The sequence below is a fragment of the Diceros bicornis genome, chromosome 19, assembly GCF_020826845.1.
Source record: "Diceros bicornis minor isolate mBicDic1 chromosome 19, mDicBic1.mat.cur, whole genome shotgun sequence".
Lineage (NCBI taxonomy): Eukaryota > Metazoa > Chordata > Mammalia > Perissodactyla > Rhinocerotidae > Diceros > Diceros bicornis.
This window is the reverse complement of record NC_080758.1, coordinates 22,351,891-22,373,866: the sequence shown is the minus strand read 5'-3', so window position 1 is coordinate 22,373,866 and position 21,976 is coordinate 22,351,891. Positions and strand designations below refer to the sequence as shown.

Sequence of the window (21,976 nt, the reverse complement as noted above, 5' to 3'; positions counted from 1 at the left end):
CTTCACATCTCCCTCAGTTTGTTCTTTCCTCAATTTTCAACAAATTTTTATTCTCCAAAGCCTTGAGAAATTTTGGCAGTGGGGAGTGGAGGAGAGGAAAGTAGAACACAGAGTTAAGGAGATGATGGCAAGGACGTGGCTTGTTGGTGCATGGGCATAGGTTGAGGCCCCAACCTTAAAATACACAATCCAATAGTTTTTGTCTCTGAAGTCAGGACCAATTTTTCTCAGTTACTTGAGATGATACTGATTGAAGGATCCTTCATTAAACCAGAATGTAAGGCCTCCTCCTCCTTTTGAAAGGTGTTGAAACTTGCTGGAGTCTTTTTTTGAATTGGTAACAGGAAGGGAAATGGAAATCTTTGGGTGTTGGACTTAGATTCCATTACCCTTATGAGAGTAATAAAGAGGTCCATTTGGTAGTCTAGCAAACTATTGACTCTTGCCTTTTAGGTACAGCATTTATGTGATCCTCAGGGCATAAATAACCATGTTGCTGTCTTTAAAAACAGTTTTTCAAGGTTTTAGGATATCTAAACATTAAAATGCTATTTGGTTATTTTACTAGTAAGCAAGTGCCCTTACAAAAATCCTGTGCTGCCCAGAACATTAATGAAAGAAAGTCCTGCTTAAGAGTGAAGCCAGCAAGAAGGCATGTCTTAAAAAGCAATGCCTTGTTCTTATTTCTTGTAATCTGGGAAAGTGCTTGTTATAATCTTCACCATCATAAATATCTTGGTGAATCAGTGAGTGCTGGACCCAGATCCTGACTTTCGCCAGTGGAACTTTAAAAAATAACCAATTCTCAGACCTACTGTCTTAGTCTGTCTTGGATATATTTTAGAGAAGTTCTACCTGTGATTCTAATGTACAGCCCTCACTAGGAGCCACTGGTTTCTAGAGATGTGAGCATTTTTGTTACCCATTTTAATTCGCGCTACTCCCAGACTGATTTAAAACTCCATTTTCAGTAACCATTCTCTATTCAAGAACCTACCTACCTATGGTGATGCTAATGCCCTCTACATCATATCCCACCTTCTCTGCTTACTTTTTAGGGCCCCTTAACGTGGCCTGGTCCAACCCTTCCATTTTTCAGTTTTGAAAAACTGAAACAGCCTTATTACCTTTCAGACATCTCTTTTACCTACCCACTGCTCCGCAAAGGTCGAAGTTATTTGACCTCTGTATCTATCTTTGCTCATGCTCCTCCCTCCATGAGGAATGAATCCTGTCTTTCTTATATGTTTCTAAATTAGACACGACCTTCATTAATCAGCTTAAATCCCTACCCTTCCATGTAGCGTCCATCATTTTTAGAACTGAAAGGAAATTTATAAGTTCTGTTGTTGATAAAAAATTAAAAATTGGGACCTATAGAGATTAAGTGCCTTGCCCAAATGCATACAGCTAGTTAGATCTAGAGCTAGAATTAAAACCCAAGCCTCCCGACTTTCTTCATGCACCCTTTCCATAGCACTGCTTTGCCCTCGGCCCATACTGCCCTCTTTCTTTTCTGAATATCGACCATTTTACTTTTTTCCTACTGGTTCTCTTGTGAGAGTTAGCAGATTCTGGGTTCTAGCATATACCTATAACTGTGTGACACTTACCTCATGGAGCATCTTTTCTTCATCACCTCGCAGACTTTCATATTACTATGTGTGCTCCTTGTCTTTCTCCAAATATTCTTAAACTCCTTAAGAGCAAGGACTCTGGTCTCTATCATATTTGTATCTCCTTTCAAAGGTTCTCAAAGTATGGTTCCCAACCAGGAGCATCAGAATCACCTGGCAACTTGTTACAAAGGCAAATTCTTGAACCCACCCCAGACCCACTGAATCTACCCAGCTTGGGGTAGAGCTGGCAATCTTTGTTCTAAGAAGAAGCCCTCCAGGTGATTCTGATGCATGCTAAAGTCTGAGAACCACCATCCTAGAGTACTTAAGTTCACATTACTTGCTAAAACCTTGCTGTTTAACTGATCATTCCATATTTATTCAGTAGTCCTTGAGTAATTCTTGAGTGAGTGGCACATTGATGAGTCTCCTTTTTGTACTGGTAGTCAAGCAGCATATAGAGATACTCATAGATTTTTTTCATCCACTAAATGCAACCTCACTAATTTGTGCTAACAAGGACGAAATGCATTGCAGATGATTGCATTAAATTGTTTAGCAGGTAAGCAGATAACTGCGGTGTGAGAGACACTGTGTCACAGTTCATTTTTTAATGGGGAACACAAACTTATTAGGATATTGTGTACTATTGAAAATAATACCAAAACCAAAAGTTTTATTTTTTCTTTTCTAAAGAAACAAAATTAAGATTCCCCTTTTTCCCCCAGTTAAATCAATGCTTCAAAAACAGTTGCAACATTCAGCATATGAACTAACGAATTGAAAATTGGCTACGTTATACTACATGTACAACTGGTTGGTGCTAAGTCCCTAGCCTCTTATGAGCAGGAGTGGGACCTTGCAGGGCCCAATCTGCTTTGACAGTCGTACAGGGTTGTTGATGGGTCTGAACCTGCCCCATGTGTTCCAGTTAGCAGAGGTGAGCTGCAGCAATAACCTGCAGCTTCTGGCTGCAGGTGGTAGCATAATTGTTTTGTACTTCCCAAAAAAGCAGCAGCTCCCAAAAGTGTGAAGTTTAATTTTATTCAAGGCTAGTGCAAACCTATGCCTGACTCTGTAATTACTCTGACAGCTGGAAGATTTGGGATTACCAAGCTCCTGGATAGAAGAGAGTCCTAGAAGCTCCAAGTCCCATTGGTTAACTTTGCAAAATCTAAAAGACTATACCTGCTAAATGAATTCTCCTTTCTCTTGATTTTGACTGAATGTCCTTGTAATTTGGCAGTTTGGTATTTTGCAAGCTTTGGAGGCTGTCATCTCTGGCTGAAATTTAACAGAAATAAAACTTCCTAGGTGACTTTTGTCTTTGGTAAGATATGAAAGATTAGTCTCTGTCCTTCCTACCTAGCCCACAGTTTATTTTCTTTTCACCAGATTAAAATATTTGGTTGTCATCATCATCATCGTCGTCATCATCACCACCACCACCACCACTAAGTTTTCCCCATCCAATATGAATGTCATGTATTGGCTGCTTAACTACGTGCAAAGTGTTATTCTAGATAGCTTACATACATTATTTCTGATCCTCACAAACAGCCCTCCAAGTGGGTGCTGCCATCCCCAGTTGGCAGATGAGGAAAGAATCCCGGAGAGGGGAAGTACCTTGTCCAGACTCCATGGGAAGGACGTGGGCGAGCCTGTGACGGCCTGGCCTGGGTGTCTCCAAAGCCTCCCCTCTTGCCAGGCTGCTTCCCACCAGCTTCTCTTCCAGGCTCCGAAGCATTGCAGGGCTCAGTGTGGGGGAGTCTAGGGGCCTAATCATTTTGACTTTCTGGTTAGATTCCCCCTTCATGCCAGTGTTTCCATCAAAGGACCTATATTTTAAGGAAAAAAGTGATGAAATTATGATTTTGATTTTTAAAAATTTACTTTCAGAAAATTGGAAGCACCTTAAAGTGTCTCACAGCAAAAGCTGGAGATTTCCTGGGGGAATCAGGAATTCTCAGCAGAGGGGAATTCAGTTGTTGGGTGCCTGTTATGTATATACTGGTTCATTTTCTCCAACCAACTCATAAGGAAATTATTATATATTTTCACTTAACATGAGAGAAATCTGGTTAAAGAGGCAGAGTACTTTGGCGAAGATCACATAGCTGGTAACCGTTAGAGCTGAGATTCTAACCTGGATATTTCTGATTCCAGTCATCAGAAAAACTTGTAGTACCTGCTATGTGTTAGGTATGTCCATATTATCTTACCTAACATCTTTGTTATTTTATTATTTCCATTTTACAGATAATGAATCTTGAGACCAAGCAATGTTACTTGGGTCATAGATGCCCATTCTTAGTTCACGATGCCATTAGTGTCTCAGTAATTTTGTTTTTACAGCATCCCTATGCCAAAAAGGACCTAACAGTCCTGTTTGTTAAGTAGTTAGGTCCAAACAATTTAATACATATTTATATCCTAACAATTTAGTAGCCATGGAAAAAATAATACACATGAATTAAAAGAAAAAATATTTTTGTTTTATTCTTAAATACCACACTTACTGATAGATGTGTGTGCCTTTTGAGTACTGCACGACTTCTAAAACCTTGGAAGCAGATTGAACACCACCACCCTCATTCCTATTCCACATTGATTTTCATACAGTTCTTTTATCACAGCAACCACCAAAACCCAGCTTCACAAAGCTTGCCATCAAAAGAAATGTACTGGAGCTAGTAGTTAATGCAGTGTTCAGCAGATATCACATGTCTCTGTGCTGTCCTTGGAGATTTAAAATATCCTGTGGTGGCCCTGTGAATTCTGCGTGCTGCCTCAGGTACCTCTGGCACACAATTTGGGAACTGCAGACTCTGTGTCACATGGGAGTGTATGCTCATGAGTCCGATGTAGGTGTGTCTGATCCCGGATTCATGTCCTTTTTTTTTTTTTAACATTGACTGTATTACTCGATAAAATTAATTTTAATTCAGTGTAATATTTTTAAGTGCAATTAGCAATGGTCAAGGTGCATGTCAAATTCACGTCTCTTTGCTGTCATGTTCAATTCTTTGTCTTGCATATAGCAGGTGCCCAGTAAATATTTGTTGGAAAAAAAGAGAAAATCTGCCCCCTACTCTAGAGACAGGAATTTATAAAATGAAATAAAGGGCAAGAGGCGTTGGAACCACAGAAAGGCTGTTGCTCTGGTGGCCGATGTCTTTTGGCTTCTTTCAGTTAAGTGTATCTTGTTTCAAACAAGAACTCTGACTCTTGAAAAGCTGTAGATAAGTTGGTGTGGCTTTAATCATTTAAAATACTAATATTTGTTACTTAATTTGAGTAAGTAATTTTATTAGAAAATCCTTGATTTTGATAGAGATGCTCACCCCTTGGCTTTTCACTTTTGTGTTTTGATTTTTATAAAACTGTTTTTCTTAGATTGAAACACCCCCAGATTGCATTTAAACCCTGGCTGTTACACTGAATTTTTGGAAACAAGGCCTTAAGCTTGCCCAGGGAGCATACCCTGCAGTCAGCACACGTAAGACCTTGCATTTACAGATCTTTTAACCTAAGATGGGTCATACCTGGTGAGCCTCCTGAAACCCTGTGGGGTGCACTTAGGCTTGACGAGGAAGACGTGCACAGAAAACTGAAAAGATGCTGGGCGTTGCTTCATTAGGGGCCGCTCTTCCTTCTTAAGTACAAAATCAATGTCCGAACAGAACTGTGAATGGCGCTAAGGTGATGGAAGTGTTAGCTCCAAGATAAACACTTCCCCTGTCCTTTCTAGGTACAGAAATTATTTGTCATTTCAAAAACCTGGATAGGTAGCAAGGGTGCTGCTGATTAACAATCATTGTCTATGTACCTGCATCTTAAGGATCAAGGATACGGTAAATAAAAACACATCAATGAGGCTTGCTCCTCTCTTGTGTACCTTCACCCAAGGGGCATTGTTAATGGTGAGATAATTGAGTCTCGCTACTGAAGCAACAATGTGGATGGCCATGAAAGATAGTCTCTGCAGTAGATGTGTCCCCTCTGAAGTTCCAAGTAGCAGACCATGCAGCAGGGAAAGAATTGTGGGTAGTAATTTGGGTGTTAAAATATTAACACATTTCTGCATATTTAATGTGGTTTCCTTTTTAAATAGTAGGCAGATTATGGCACACGAACAGATAGGTTTATGATTTCAAATTAAATTTTAAGCATTAAAAAACCCCAAAAGGAACTACTTTGGTATAAATACATTCCACTAATCTAAACAAGAACTTGCTTTCTTTTCAACTTCTCTGATCATCTATCAGCTAATTTACAGCATAACTTTATGGTTGTAACTTGTGAACGAAGCTTCGTGATGGATTTTAGGTTTAAAAGTTCAAAACTTTTATTCACCTAGTTCACATTTGAGTATGTACTATGTGCTAGACAATAATCCCTACACTCAAAATGGGGAATCTGGGAAGCCTTCACAGACAAGGTGACGTTAATACCCAGGCATTAGAAGTGTGAGAGCCATTGTGTACATCTGCCATTTATGGTTTTACTGAGTCTGGTCTCTTGAGAACAGAGGCGGCACTTTCTTTTTACCCTTAACTTGACTTTTCCCTTTCCAGCTTCTACTTCTCTCTAACTCAGTTCCTAGTACTTGTGAAAAATTCATCCTGGGGAAGGAAGCAAGGCCCCTTAATGTTTTTCTCATTTCTCCTATTTCCCCACAGGCAAAGATGCCTTTCGATGCCAACAAACTGTATTGTAGTGAAGTGCTGGCCATATTGCTGCAGGACAATGATGGTGAGGCTCCCTCTCGGTATTGATATTCTGTTAGGATAGGAGCCGGGCTTGTTTCAGATCATGACAGCAAGCTCTCTTGCCTTTGGCATCCCCTTGCTCTCCCACTCGCTCTCTGTGCAGCTTTTGTACTCTGTCAAGCTGTATTGATTTTGTTTGCTGATGTATCAGTGTTAGACGGCTGTAAAATCTGACAGTTAGCTTCATTTTTTTCTTCCTCTATTTTTTCCCCTTTTAGAAAACAGGGAATTGCTTGGGGAGCTGGATGGAATCGATGTGCTTCTTCAGCAGTTATCCGTGAGTAATTCTCATGCTTCCTGTCTGCCGTGAAGATACATGGCCTGCTTTAAATGGGAGGTGGAGCTGGAAATTGAGGGAAGGAATGTGATGCCAGCCATATGGACTATGTTGGCAGGTTTGAGGTTACATTGGAGGTACATGGTTTGCCTCCTTTTCATAGTCATTTGCTCGTTATGACCAGATGTCATTATGTATCTGGTATGGACTTTCTCAGTCTTCTGATATTTGTCAGTCCAGAAGAGGTGTGCTTCCTGCTTAAGTGTAATGTTCTTGGGCCAAGATTATTCATTTCGTTTCCTTTCAGTCTGCCACTAAAACGGAGTCTATTCATTTAGGATCCAGATAAGCTCAAGGAGTACAAGTTCCAGTGCAGTGGGGTAGAGGTCACAGAGGAGGATGGGGAAGGATGTGGTACTGGAGGCTGGAATGAGAAATTGGAAATTGCCATTTGCTCATTGTAAAAAATGTAAATCCAGTTGAAATGTTGTTTTGCTAGCATTCTGAAAATACTGTTAAGATTTCTTCTAACAGATCTCATCTGTGCTATTCCAAAAAGAGGACTGAAAATAGATCGTTTAGATAAAATCTTGAAAGTGTTGGGAGTGTCTGAGTTGTCAGTTTGCATACAGCTTCTGTCTTGGTGCCAGCAGCCTAAGTGGCTTGGCCTCCTACCCTAAAAGTAGAGCTTTGAAATGTGAATCTGTTTCCAGTTCTGGAAAGGTGCTTAGTCCTGTTCCTGCAAGATTATTGATCATTTTGTAGTAGACTGTATGGGTATGCATGTAGTACTATGGGTATGCATGTAGTACTATGAAGAGGCTTTTCCTCTTACATGCCATATATCTCTGGCAAAGACAAAACTTCTGCTTTAAGCTGTTCCCGCGACTTAGAGCCACAACTGCTGTGTGCGGCAATTCAGTATCTCTGACGGTTAGGAAACTCTTCCTTATATCAAGCCAAGATTTGCCCTTCTGGATTGTGGTTTCTTTTAAAGGGGGAAGAAACGGGTTGTGGTTGGGTTGGGCAAGTAGAGGGCTTTAGGGGTAGCTGGCAAAGTTGTTTCTTGACCTGGATAGTGGTTTCAGGGATGTTTACCTTATTCATTTAGCTATACATGTCTCCTATGGAGTTTTCTATATTTGTGTTATAAAGAGTTTTGTTGTTTTTTTAAAATCTGCCTCCTTGGGACTATCAATCACTCATGGACCCAGTGGTCAGTTACTTGGGGTTTTTTGCATGGACTGATAGCCACTTAGTTAATACCTGAGAATCAGAAAGCCCAGTTTCTCTAGGAGAGTACACACTCCAGCTGATTATTGCTTTGCTGGAATGTGGATATGTTATACCTGATCCTATGATGTTTTCTTCAATAAAATCCGGAAATAATAATAAAAACAGCCCACAAGCATCTTGAGGAATGGGATAAAAAATTTTAAATAGTCAATAAATTTATTTGAAATTAGAAACAAAAAAAAAAAAGCCCAGTTTCTCTAAAATGAAAACGGATGAGAATTTTGTTCGGTAAGCTTCTGTTTATTCAATTGTGGGGTTATTGTGACAAGCAGGCTTTGGAAATTGTTGAGTGCTGACCGATGAAAAGACATTCTCTTATGGCTCTGTGCTTTCTGATGTCTTCGCTTGACAGGTGTTTAAAAGACACAATCCTAGCACGGCCGAGGAGCAGGAGATGATGGAGAATCTGTTTGATTCACTGTGTTCCTGCCTAATGCTCAGTTCCAATCGTGAGCGCTTCCTGAAGGGTGAGGGTCTTCAGTTGATGAATCTCATGCTCAGGTATGTTCTTATCTGCTAGCTCTCCATCTTTTTTGGCCAACTCCTCACTGTTAGCCTGGATTCAAGAACATGTAGCTATGGTCTTTTATTCCATTGACTTTCTTAGATATATAAAACAATAAAGTCTTCAGGTGTGTGTGTTGTCTTTTCTAAAGTTAGAGTGGATGAATAAAAAGTATACTTTGGTCTCTTTGCACCCTGTTGTTTTGTCAGTTGGTAATATGACCATTCCATTGAAGAGAAATATCTTTTTGCTCCTTCTCTTAGTGTGTTGGTTTTAGGAAATTTAGTCATTAACTTCTAAACATACCCTATGTTAATTTCTAAACCTACCCCAATTTTCTTTATATCTTACATAGATATCCTTTATATCCTACATATATCCTACCTATGCCATGTTTGTCTATGTTTTTGTTATTGAGAGCAGAATATCATTCATATTTTTCATTTGCACATATTTTTCATTATTCATTGTGCATGTGCTATGTGGCTAGCGTAGAAGAAATGAAAATATGCAAGGCAGTTCTAGAACTTTTCTTTATAGTACTTTTCTTGCATATCTTATTATTTATGCTCTAATTCCTTAAAGTATTTCAAGTGGATATCATGTTAGTATATTTCACAGAATCCTCAAATTGGAAGTAAATGGGAGGTAGCTTGCATCGATAACGCTTTTGAGAAATCTGGCTAGAAAGGGAAGTAGAGAAGTGGTGGGTGGTAACCAGAGTGTGGTATAGGGTCAAGGGACAGTTTTTTAAATTGAAAAACACTAGAGCATGTTTGCATAGTTGGAAGGTTCTAATCATTATGGAATTCTTCATAAAATTGAGCCAGAGTCTGGTGTCTTGAAACTTCTATTTGCATACACTGGAAACTGTGTTAAACGATTTCTTTGAAAAAATTTTTTTATAAATCTGTTATATATCTATTAAATATAATTTAGAATATAGACATACAAAACTACCGTTAAAACACTGATAAAGTACTGTGTTAGGTACTGGGCTTATAGAGAAATGAGTAAGACAGGATTCCTGCCTCCAAGAAGCTAAAAAAACAGCTCTGTCAGCCAAACACAACCCAACTTTGGGTGTGTATTCCTTCTAGTCTTCTTTTCTGTAATTGTTTTCTTGTTTTTAACAGCTTTTTAGGCCTGCCACATGTGTAATTTTCTATACTGTTTCTTTTTAAACTTAACATACTCTTTCCCATGCTGTGACATAATCTACATGAGTTTTCAGTAACTGCATAATAGACTCTAAGGGAATATAGCTTACCTAGTATTCTGTTGTTGATATCGAGGTTATTTCCAATGTTTTGATATTTTAATAAATTCTACAATGACCTTTTTTTTGCTTAAAACTATTTTTGTATTTAAGATTATCAAGGTATATGTTTCTAAAATATTTTCTCTTTAAAGGCTTGTTTATGGCTGGGGGCACAGTAGACCTCTTCATTTGTTCAGTACCTACCAGACCTTGGCTTGATCGAAAATCTTCCTTTGTGGAATTGCTTTAAAAATTTTTATTTTAAAGCGCAGAAGGGGGCATTGGTATTATCCAGAGGCCTTTAGTGTTCAGCTTATTTTCACTAACTTTACTCTCTCGTGTCTTTTGTTTATCTCCTTTACCCTTCTAATTGCCTGTCCTTTTGTTGAAATGACCCACCTTCTCTCAAGCAAATAGCATATAAAGAAGATGCATTTGGCTTCCTGGGCCTTCTAACCTTAAAACTACACTCTGCAGGGACTTTTTTTTTTTTTTTTTTTTTGTGAGGAGGACCAGCCCTGAGCTAACATCCAATGCCAATCCTCTTCTTTTTTGTCTTTTTTTTTTCGCTGAGGAAGACTGGCCCTGGGCTAACATCCGTGCCCATCTTCCTCCACTTTATATGGGACGCCGCCACAGCATGGCTCAACAAGCAGTGCATCAGTGTGCGCCCGGGATCCAAACCGGCGAACCCCAGGCCGCCACAGCAGAGCGTGCGCACTTAACTGCTTGCGCCACCAGACAGGCCCTGCAGGGACTTTTCCCTAAGCTTCTCAAAGGTCCGAACTGCCAGCATCTTTGAATGGTTGAATGCAAATATGAAGTGATGTATTCCTGTAGCATATGACTTGGTAATGTGCAGCAGTGGGGATCTGAATAAATAACCAGAAATATGGGTTATTCAAACAGGAATGCTGAGATTCTGGGAGCCTAATTAAAAAGGAGCTCCAAAAGACTTAGAAACTCTACCTCTGTAGGATCTCCCAACTTTTCATCTTTGAATGCTTAAGTTTCTGTTAGATTAATTCTTTTGCATTAATTAGCTGTATTAGCAGGTTCAACATTTCCTTTTTTCTCTTTCCCATGCTTTTTGTTCTGTGTTATTTTTCTTCTTTAGAGTCCCAAATGGAAAGTTTAATTGGGAGGAATTTTTTTTTCCTACTAGATTCATCCTTCCTGATCTTCTAGAAGAGCTGCCAAGTTGCTCTTTGTCTAGAGCAAGCCCATTCAAGCTCTAGTACTAGAAGTTCAGGAAAATTTCTGTGGTACCATTACCCCTAAATACTAATCTTCACTTTGATTCAAGCATTCATCAAACAGTTATGAAAAACTCACCTGGAGAGGTGGCATGTGGTATAGCGTGGAAGAATGGGCTTTGGAGTTGGGGTAAATGTAGGTTTGGAACATAGCTCTTTCACTTACTAGTTCCGGATATTTGGTGAGTTACGCTAACCTTTCTGACCTCTGACCCTCAGTTTTTTCATCTGAAAAATGGGATCCAAATTTGCAGGGTTTTTGTGGGAATTGGACTCTGTATAAAGCATCTGGGACAATTCTGCAGCTATTAAAACATTGATAAAGTACTATGTTAACTTATGTGTTAAGTGCTAGGCTTATACAGAGATGAATAAGACAGGATTCCTGCCTTCAAGAAACTCAATAGTTAGTAAGGGAGGCTGACATTAAGTAACTAATATAATTTAATGTGTTAACTGTTAAGAAGAACAGTTAATTTTGCCTGTCTATACCCTGTGAATTTTTTTTTTTTACATTTCTGACTATTGATAAGGAAACGTCACCAACAAGATAGTCATTTATACACACACATTATCACACATACATTCACACACATGTGCATACGTATATACTGCCAATTTAATATTTTTATCAACTTTATTGAGGCATAAATACAATAAAATGCACCCATTTTAAGTGTACAGTTTTAATTTTGACAGGTGTATGCACCTTTGTATTCACCACAATGAAGGTATAGAACAGCACTGTCCAATAGAAATGTAGGGCTGGCCCCGTGGCTTAGTGGTTAAGTGCGCGTGCTCCGCTACTGGTGGCCTGGGTTCGGATCCCGGGTGCGCACCGATGCACCGCTTGTCTGGCCATGCTGAGGCCGTGTCCCACATACAGCAACTAGAAGGATGTGCAACTGTGACATACAACTATCTACTGGGGCTTTGGGGGGGCCGGGGAAAGGAGGAGGATTGGCAATAGATGTTAGCTCAGAGCTGGTCTTCCTCACAAAAAAAAAAAAAATGTAATGTGAGTGAGATACATAGTTTTATATTTTGTAGTAGCCACGGTAAAAAGGTTAAAAGAAACAAAAAGAATTAATTTTGATAATGTATTTTATTTAACCCAATATATTAAAAATCATAATTTCTACATGTAATCAATAAAAAATATTACTGAACCGTTTTACGTTCTTTTTTTCGTACTGTCTTTGAAATCCAGTGAGTATGTTATATTTACATCTCAATTTAGTGCTGAATTTTCATTAAAGTGCTTCATTTGTGTTTAGATTGCATAAAATTTACACTTGAAAAAGTAGATTCTCATACACAAGTTTCTCCAGACATACTTAAATGTTTCCCAATACCTGAATCAAGTATCAATTTTTAAATTCAAACTTAAATTTATTTAAATTAAATTTAAATTTTAGCTCCTCATTTGCATTAGCCACATTTCAGATGCTCAATAGCTACATGTGGCTAGTAGATACCATATTGGACAAGGCAAATATAGATTATTTTTATCACCCCCTAAAATTCCTTGACCCTTTTTGCAGTCAATTCCCACCAATCCACCTCTGGCCCCAGGCAACCACTGTCATTTTAAAATTTCATGTAAATAGAATTGTACAGTGTGTGTTTTGTTTAATTTACTTCACTCAACAGATGGTTTTTGAGAGTCGTTTATTTTGCATGTATCGATATTTTGTTTGTTTTTCATTCTTAGTGGTATTGCATTACATTTCTGCAGTCTAGTATATCACTATTTGTTCACCTGTTGATGAACGTTTGGAGTGCGGCCAGTGTTTTGCTATTAGGAATCAAGCTGCTTAAAAGCCTTTGCATGAACATATGTGTTCATTTCTCGCGGGTAAATACCTAGGAGTGGAATGGCTGGGTCACATTGTAAATGCAAGTTTACTATTGGAAACTACCAGCCTGTTTCCCAAAGTGATTGTACCATTTTATATTCCTACCAGAAAGGCATGAGAATTCCGATTGCTCCATCTCCTCTACAGCGCTTGGTAATCTCAGACTTTAATTTTAGCCCTTTGACTGTGTGTGTATTGTGGTTTTAATTTGCATATACTTGATGACTAATGATGTTGGGTATCTTTTCATGTGCATGTTGACCTTTCTTACATCTTTTGTTCAAGTCAGACCTTTGTTCAAACGTTTTTCTATTTTTTGTTTGGGTTGTCTTACTGAGTTTTAAGTATTCTTTATTCTAGATAGAGGTCATTGTCAGCTGCATGTTTTTGAAATATTTTTCTTCTAGTCTTTGGCTTGCCTTTTCGTTTTTTAGCAGTGTCTTTTAAAGAGCAAAAGTTTTACTTTGATGAAGTCTAATTTATAAATTTTTAGGTTTATGAATTTTGCTTTTGGTATTGTATATAAACTGTGTTTTCCTAACCCAGGGTCTCAAAGCATTTCTTTTATGTTTTCTTCTAGAATTTTTCAGTTTTAGATTTTACATTTATAGGTCTATGATCCATTTTAAGTTAATTTTTGTATATGGTGTGAGGTATGAATTGAGGTTCTTGGTTTTATTTATTCTTGCATATAGATGTCCATTTCTGGCACCATTTATTGCAAAGACTATCCATGTTCCATTAAATTCCCTTTATCTCTTTGTCAGAAATCAATTTGTCTTGTATGTGTGGGTCTGTTTCTGTGCTTTCTGTACTGCTCCATTGATCTGTGTGTGTTTTGTCAACATCACACTGTTTTCATTATTACAACTTTGTAGTTGGCTTGAAATTGTGTGGTATGAGTCCTCTGACTTAATAGTTTTTTAAAGATTGTTTTAACTATTCTAGTTCCTTAGTTTCTTTGTCTTTCCATATAAATTTTAGAATCAGCCTGTCAATTTCTAGAAAAACCCTGCTGGGGTTGTGATAGGGATTGCATTGAACCTATAGATTATTTTGGACAGAATGGACATCTTTGCAATAAAGAGTCTTCCAGTCCGTGAACATAGTATAATTCTTCATTTATTTAGGTCTTTGATTTCTTTCATCAGTGTTCTAATTTTCTTAAGACAATTTGATATTATTTTCCTAGAAATTTGTCAATTTTATATAGACTTTCCAGTTTATTAGTATAAATTGTCCTTGTATTCTTATAATGTTTTTCCATGTCTTCCATTTCATTTCCTCTTTTTCATTTTTTGTACTTTATGTCCCTTTTGTAATTCCTAATGTTATGTATTTAAATTTCCATGCTTTTTTCCCTCAGTCAAATTTGTTGGAAGTGATTGGGATTGTTTTTGGTATTTTATTTGTGTCCTTTTTGCCTTCTCAGGCATTTTTTTTTTCCTGCCTTTAATTCCTTTTTTCTAGTTTCTTTCCATTTCTTGTGTTGCCCTTTTTCCAAATTTCTGAGCTGAATGCTTAATGCTTCTAAAAATAATTCTCCTGTTTAAAAATAAAACATTTAAGGTTAAAATTTTCCTCTTAAAATTGCTTACCTTCATCACATAAGTCTTGTTTTCTTATTACATTAACAGAAAATATAGGCTGAAAAATCTCTACTTTTCTGAATCTGAAACTTTATTTGTGGCCTTGTAGATGGCTAGTTTTTATAAATATTCCATATTTCAGTATGTGATTTTCAGATATTTCAGTAGAATTGTGTTTCTATGATATAAAATGCTTTATCTCCTAAATCATTTTTGTAAATATATTTAGCTCTTTTGTATCCTTTTTTTTTTTTACTAATTTGTCAAATTCTGAAAGAAGTATTAGTCTCTCCCTATAATTGTAGAGTTTTTTCCTATTCTTGAATTTTTTGCTTGTTTCATTCTAACTTGCTTATTCAGCAAGTAAACACTAATTTTATCTTAATCTTGAATTACGTTTTTTCGGTATTAAATAGCCCCCTTTGTTGCATGTAGTGAACTTGTCTTGAATTCTTTTATAATTTTGTATTTATCTATTGTATCCCTGCCCATCATTTTATCTTTAGCTTTTTATGTCATTTTGTATTGTATGTGACTCTTGTTAAGAGCATATAGCTGTTTTTTGTTTTTTTAGTCCGATGTGAGAGTTTGTCTTGAAGTAGATGTATTTAATGTATTTGTTTTTATTGTGATGACTATTAGGTCTGGCCCTTTTCTTGTCTGTTTATTTTGTTCTAATGGTTTTATTTTGTTTTGTCTTGTCTTTTGGTTCTTTCATCATTTTCCTTCTTCTATGGAAATACGGAAATTATTCTTTTTTTCACTAAATTTAGTGAAATTTACTTTTTTAAAAATAAAACTTTATTTCTTTGTCTATGAACATTTGAAATAGTACCAAGTCCCTTCAGGATTTGGCCTCTGCTTAATTCTCCTATAGCCATCTCTCTCATTCTCCCTTTTCCACATGTTTACATTCTACTCTCGAAACCATACTATTTTAGATTCCTTAACACATTTCATTATTTTATCTGGGTGACTCACCCTGATGTTTAGGCTAAACTTTTAAGAAGCCTCTGCCCCTATGTTACTTCCCCCAGCTCTGTCCTTACACCCACCCCTCCTAAATTCTGAGGATTCAGTTCTAGCATCCTTTGCTTATCTCTCTGGGGAGCACTTACCACCTGTATGGTGAGCATCTGTTTGTCTCTGACTGTACTGTAAGACTCTTGAGAACAGAGACCTGGTCTTCTTCCTCTTTGTATCCCTAGTACCTAGCAACAGATATACATTAGGCTCCCAGTAAATATTTTCTAAATGAATGAGAAAAATCGGAGAAACATTTTTGCTGTTTAGAATCATTGGGTCATAGACTTTCTGGCAAATCCCATGGATAGACCCAAAAAATGAGGGGTGACTTATTAAAAATAGCTGAGAACTCAGTGTCCTGCCTGGAGATATTTTGTCCTGCTTTTCCCTGTCAAATCTTTTAGTGCCTGAAGAACACAAAACAGGCCACAGGGTGGTTGTGGACCTGATCTTCAAGGCTCCAGGGAGGCCAGGCATCAGCTGTAGTCCTGGGCTTACTGCCCGGTTTGGCCTGTGCCCACGCTGGGCTTCAGAGCAGAAGCCAGCACAAGTGTCCACACTTCAGTTTATCCCCCTTTGGGACACTTGAACCTCTCCACTCTCTTCGTCCATCATCCTCATAGATATTGCAGGGTTATAGTTTAGGTATTCATTTCTTACAACCTTTCTACTCAAGGTTCAAAGAAGTCCTTCATGCAGATTTGTAGTCTCTCAGCTTTGTCTCTGGGGCCTGTTTGGAGGTCTAGTACCTCTTTGCCCTTACCTCATAGGCCTTTCCCCTCTGGTTTACCCTGCCACCCAGGTTCAGTTTAGTTGTCAGGTGACTTTTTTCATGCCTGTGTTAAGAGTGTCTGGATTTCACAGTGCTTGACAGAATCAATAAGAAAAAGGCTATTTTTTTGTTTTGTTTTGTTTTCTCTCTGCCAAAGGACAGATGAAGACATTGGAAAAGAAGAAAAGATTGTTGAGGTGGTATTTAAAAATGGAACTCATGCTGTGAAAAAAGCAGCAGCTAGCCATCCTAGAGTATAAGAACCCCCCCAAAAAGGAATTTCTCATTTGGCATAGTGTTTTGATAAGAAAAGAGAAAAGATGTAGTGAGGGTGGAAGGCGCAGAACCTCTTGGGCCGTGTAGGACTGTGTACTGAAAGGAAGAGAGAACCCGAGTCCCTGATGGAGAAGATACTGCTCCTGTGTGTCAGGCAGCGCGGCCTCATTCTTTTGGTTTGATGGTCAAGAGTTAGGGTACAGAGAGGATGTTTGAATTGTCTTTGGCTAGCAGCAAAAGAGTTAAGATGTGAACATGAACCAAGTAGTATTTTTGTATTCAGGGATAGAATTGAGAGAAAAGTAAAATGTAGGAAAGTCACAGTTTATTTTTCACTTTAACAGAGTGCTCAGATTCAGAGGGTTCAATTCACAGAAATAAGACTAAATTATACTTATGGGGGGATGGCCATTTTAGAGTTTAGCAGGAAATGAGGGTAGAGCTCTAAAAATGCCCTCATTGCCCCCGGATGGAGACTGGTTTGCCATTTCCATGTTCTTGGTTACAGATGTCTCTCTTTGGTAAGATGGTTGCTGCAAATAGAAGATTCTAATATATCAGGTTTAATTATAGACTGTACTCCAAATCATTTTCTTCTTGCCACCACAAAGCACTTTTTAACAGTATGTCCTTGTATCAAATGGTTCACTGTTCTTTAAGAAACAACAAAGCCAGTGGGAGACAGAAGAATTACATTGACAGTTTCCTTGAAAATGTTGACATGAAGCTTATTATTTCTCTTGTAAAACCCTGTTCCAGTTAGAAAGGGAAGAGACCACCATCATCCCAAGGGATGTGTACAAATACAGCTTGGGGTTGTATAGCAGAAATACAGTGAACCCATCTTGGTTATTAACTGTATAGGCAAAGAAAAAAAAAAGGGAAAGAGAAGGGTACATAGACTTGTCCATTTCAGGAACCACCAGTTTTTTTTCCTCTGAGGTTTTTCTGTAAGATTTTCCTTAATCTAAAGAAAAATGTCTCTGACAAAGAAAACAAATAAAATGGGGATGGTATGCCATTGAAGTAAGTCTTTGCAGGCCTACTTGTGGGCTGTGAGCTTCTACCAAAGCGTATGGGTAGGTAGGCCAGCCTGGGGAATTTTTTTTAACCTTGAAATTTTATTCCTTTGGTTTTTATCTTATTCTCTGTTGGTTTTGTTCCTAATGAACCTGTGAAGGTCTAAACTCTATTTTTATTCTTGTGGTCCTTTACAGGTTTGGTGGTGGTGTTTTTTAAGAGCTAGAGCCTTTTCTTCTGACGTTCAGTCTCCAGGATTCAACTGCAAAAGCAAAATAATAATACGAATCTTTTAGAAGTCAGCTGTGATTCCTGATGGGGCTGTATACAGTTTGTGCTCCAGGCCGCACACACAGATCTTGCTTGTCATTTGTCCACAAACGTTCCCTTTCCCCACTCACTGAATATTACCGTTCTCTCTTAGATGGATAATAGTAGTTTACATCTGTTCTCTAGGAAGCAGAGAAACCTTCAAAAACACAAAGTAATCCTTCCAACAGCCCTCCAAGCTGGCGTTACCTCTTCATAAATGGTAAAGTGCTGTGGCTGAGAAGGCAGATTAAACTGAAGCAAGATTACCTGGCAAGAAATGGTGTAGGACCTGTCTGAGCCCTTCCCTCAGACTTTATAGCTGTTCATCGTTCCAGTGTAGTTAAATTGTACATATTTAAAGTATACAATTTGATGAGTTTTGCAATATGATTAGACCCATCATACCGTCACCACAAGCATGATAACGAACATATTTATCATACCCAGATGTTTCCTTGTGCCCCTTTGTTATCTGTAACACCTCTCCCCCACCTCAATGTCTCCAGGCAACCGTTGATTTGCTTTCTGTCATTATAGGTTAGTTTGCGTTTTCTAGAATTTTATATAAATAGAATCATGCAGTATGCGCTCTTTTTTTGGTCTGGCCTGTTTAACTCACTACAGTTATTTTGAGATTCATCCATGTGTATCAATAGTTTGTTCTTTTTGCTTTGGTAGGTAGTATTCCATTTTATGAATGTACAGTCATGTGCTGCATAACGCTTCAGTCAGTGACAGACCACATATATGAAGTGGTCCCATAAGATTAGTATCATATAGCTTAGGTGTGTAGAAGCCTATACCGTCTAGATTTGTGTAAGTACACTCTACGATGTGCGCCAACGATGAAATCGCCCAATGACACATTTCTCAGAATGTATCCCCGTCATTAAGCGACACCTGGCTGTATCACAGTTTGTTTATTCACTTGTTGATGGACATTTAGATTTCTAGTTTTTTGCTCTTGTGAACAAAGCTACTATAAATATTTACAAACAGATCTTTGGGTGGACATATTTTCCATTTCTCTTGGATAAATACCTATGAATTGAATGTTTGGGTCATATGATAGGTATGTGGTTAACTTCTTAAGACACTGCCATCTGTTTTACAGAATGGTTATACCACTTTTATATTTCCACCAGCAGTGCATGAGACTTCCATTTGTTCCACATCCTTGCTAATACTTGGTACGGTCAGTGTTTTCTGTTTTAGTCATTCCAGTGGGTATGCATAGGTATCTTGTTGTGGTTTTAATTTGCTTTTCCCTCGTGGCTAATGATATTGGGAGTCTTTTCATGTACTTATTTGCCATTTACATATCTTCTTTGGTGGAACAGACACATTCAATCTTTTGCCCGTTTTGTGGGAGTGGGGTGGGGTTGTCTTATTGTTGAATTATAACAATTATTTATATATCATAGATACAATCTTTTGTCAGATATGTGTTTTACAAATATTTTCTCCCAGTTCATAGCTTGCCTTTTCATTTTCGTAACATAGTCTTTTGAAAACTTTTAAATTATACCATATGTGGCCCATGAAACCTAAAATGTTTTCTGTCTGGCCCTTTACATAAAGTTTGCCAACCCCTGCTCTCTAGAGTTCTGTTTTTTTTGTCACTGATTGTTTATCTTACTTTACTGTCAGCTCAGCCATGCTCTGAGTGGTTTCTCTGCATAGCTAGCCTACCGTAGTGCTGAAAACAGAAATCTTAACCTTTGTTTTCTACACATTTGTTTTGTTTTCCGACACAGGCAGTCAAGCGGTGGTTGGTATCAGTAGTTTATGAAAAATGGATGGAAATAGAAATTTAAAATTGAAAAAATTTTGTCTAGCAACATAGAAGACCACCATTATTCTATTTTAGTGGTGGAATCTCTCTTAGCATCTCCCAGAGCACTAGTGTTCTTTGGCACCATAGTTTGAGAACAGCTATGAACATAGTCATATTGATCTCACTGTCTAATTCATAGAAATCCTGGATCCTGGAAAGTGATATTTCCAGGAGCTAAAAGGAAGTGAACTTTATCATGTACATTGTAAAGCACACAAAAATGATTTCCTATGGCATTATCCAAGTTTCTTGCCAGGATTAGTTTATGGGTAACAATATCTTTTAAAGAATGCCTGTCGTCTTTTTGTTTTATTCCTCAGTCTCTCTTGGCCAGGGAGGGGGGGACTTTACCTCTTTCACTTGTCCTTCACATAAGGTTCCTCCAGGGTTCCATCCCTCTTTTTGCATATTTTCTGCACCTGCTCAGGGTAGTCTTACTCACACCATTGATTTAGTTACTACCCATAGATTTAATTATTCTTCCAAATATCTCCCTATTTTGAATGTCATTCCTGGACTTCAGACCCATAAGTCTAAGCTGGACATCCCTGTCATGTCTCACAGGCACCTCATGTTCATCTGGACTCAACGCTTTTCACTCTTAATCTACTATTACTTTGCCCTTCTTACCAGTCTCTCTGTCTCAAATATATTTTCCCTCTTTCTTACACTCCCCCCCAATACTGTTCAACATACTGTGGCAGGTGTAATCTTTCTCATGCCAATCAGCTGGCTTTGTGTTTTGCTACTGCCCCTCTTGCTCGTTATATTCTAGCAGTATGCGCACCATGTCCCTGAATGTTCCATGCTTACTCGTGTCTTTGCATGGACTGTTGTTTCCTTCTGCTTGAAATACTCTCTTCCTTTTTGTCTGTCCAGAAGAGCCATCCAGCGAAGGATGTCTCTGGTTCAGGCCTCATCTCCTTTGTGAGGCCTCCCTGACTCAGATGTAGTCAGCTCTCCTTCCTGTGTCCATGTTCTACTTTGTATACACCTCCACTGTAGTGCTTGGCTTTTCTCGGTATACCCATTGTCTGCATTCTGTCTCTGCTGTGGACTGAGCTTCTCAGAAGCATGAGCTGTGCCTCTCTCTACATCCTTAGCTTAATATCTGGCACCTGTTAGATGCCTCATAAATATTTGATGAAAGAACAAAAAAATTTATAGTACTCAGAATGCATGTTCATTGCAAAAGTTTTTGTATAATATACAAAAGCATAAGCTAATTAAAAGAACAGGAAACTCTCCCTCCCCCCACCCCTTCAGAAGTTTCACTTTGGCAGAATAGCAAGCAGTAGATGACTTTCCATCATTTCCCACAACCACCCACTTTTGTAGAGACTAGCCTTCACATTGGTCCTGGCATGATCGACAACCTGATGAACCCAGACAAAACTAAGATAAACTACTTGTCCTCCAGTAGAATAAATATTTCAAATAAAGTCAACCAAGAAAGTCAGGCCAAACAGCTATTGATTGCTAAAAGCCTGAACTTAAGCCCAATGAATATTCCAAAGTTCACCTCCATGCAGCTTGCCTAAATGGTGATCAATATGCAATTACTGCCCCCTTTAAATGTGTCTTACACTGCCTACCTGAAGAAAGGTTTTACTTTTAAAATCTTTTGTTTGTTGAATTTGCTTAGGCAGCTGAAAAAGAGACTTGGCCAAACCAGAGTTCTTTACCTTTAGTATTTCAAAGAATCTTATATTATTTGTGAAATGATTTGAATGTATGCTGAATGGTAACTGAAGGTGCCCTGTTATATGACCATCATTCATTTCAAGAGGCCTTTTCCCAAGTGACTAAACAGTAAGGATATCGTATCTCGGTTTCCTAATTTCTGCTCACATGATTATATGCCCTAGTCATAACCTTTGTAAATTCAAGTTTGTAAAGTGGGATGCTAAAGTTCGGCTGCAGTGAAAACAAATATATTATTTGTCTAGTATCCTATTAGAATTTCATCTTGATGCAAAAAATCCTTTCCTGCTGAATTTGAAACCTTGTTTACTCTGCTCTTGATATATAAAGATTTCATGTCTCACAAATACGCCTTTTTCATACCACTACAGTACTCAGAACTCTTTGTCACTTTTCACTTACACTGTTGTCATAGTCTCCTAACTGTCCTCCCTGCCCCCACACTCTGTCACTCTAGTCCCTTCGTCACACTGCTGCCAGATTAAGCTTTCTAAAATGTATCCATCTAGTGCCCTCCTTTTCTTAAACATTTCGTGCCTCCTCAACATCTATGGCATGAAGCCCAGGTATCCTGGCAACACATCTAGGACCTGTC

At 38.2% G+C, this 21,976-nt stretch overlaps 1 protein-coding gene across 1 annotated transcript in view; it reads left to right on the top strand.

Moving 5' to 3' along the window:
• The window catches only part of CTNNBL1 (catenin beta like 1), a 160,155-nt gene that overhangs the window by 66,245 nt on the left and 71,934 nt on the right, over positions 1 to 21,976 (top strand). Inside the window, exons 8-10 of the mRNA XM_058562718.1 lie at positions 6,302 to 6,374; positions 6,610 to 6,668; positions 8,317 to 8,465. Of these exons, the coding sequence (XP_058418701.1) occupies positions 6,302 to 6,374; positions 6,610 to 6,668; positions 8,317 to 8,465 (281 nt within the window). The remainder of the gene's footprint in view (positions 1 to 6,301; positions 6,375 to 6,609; positions 6,669 to 8,316; positions 8,466 to 21,976) is intronic.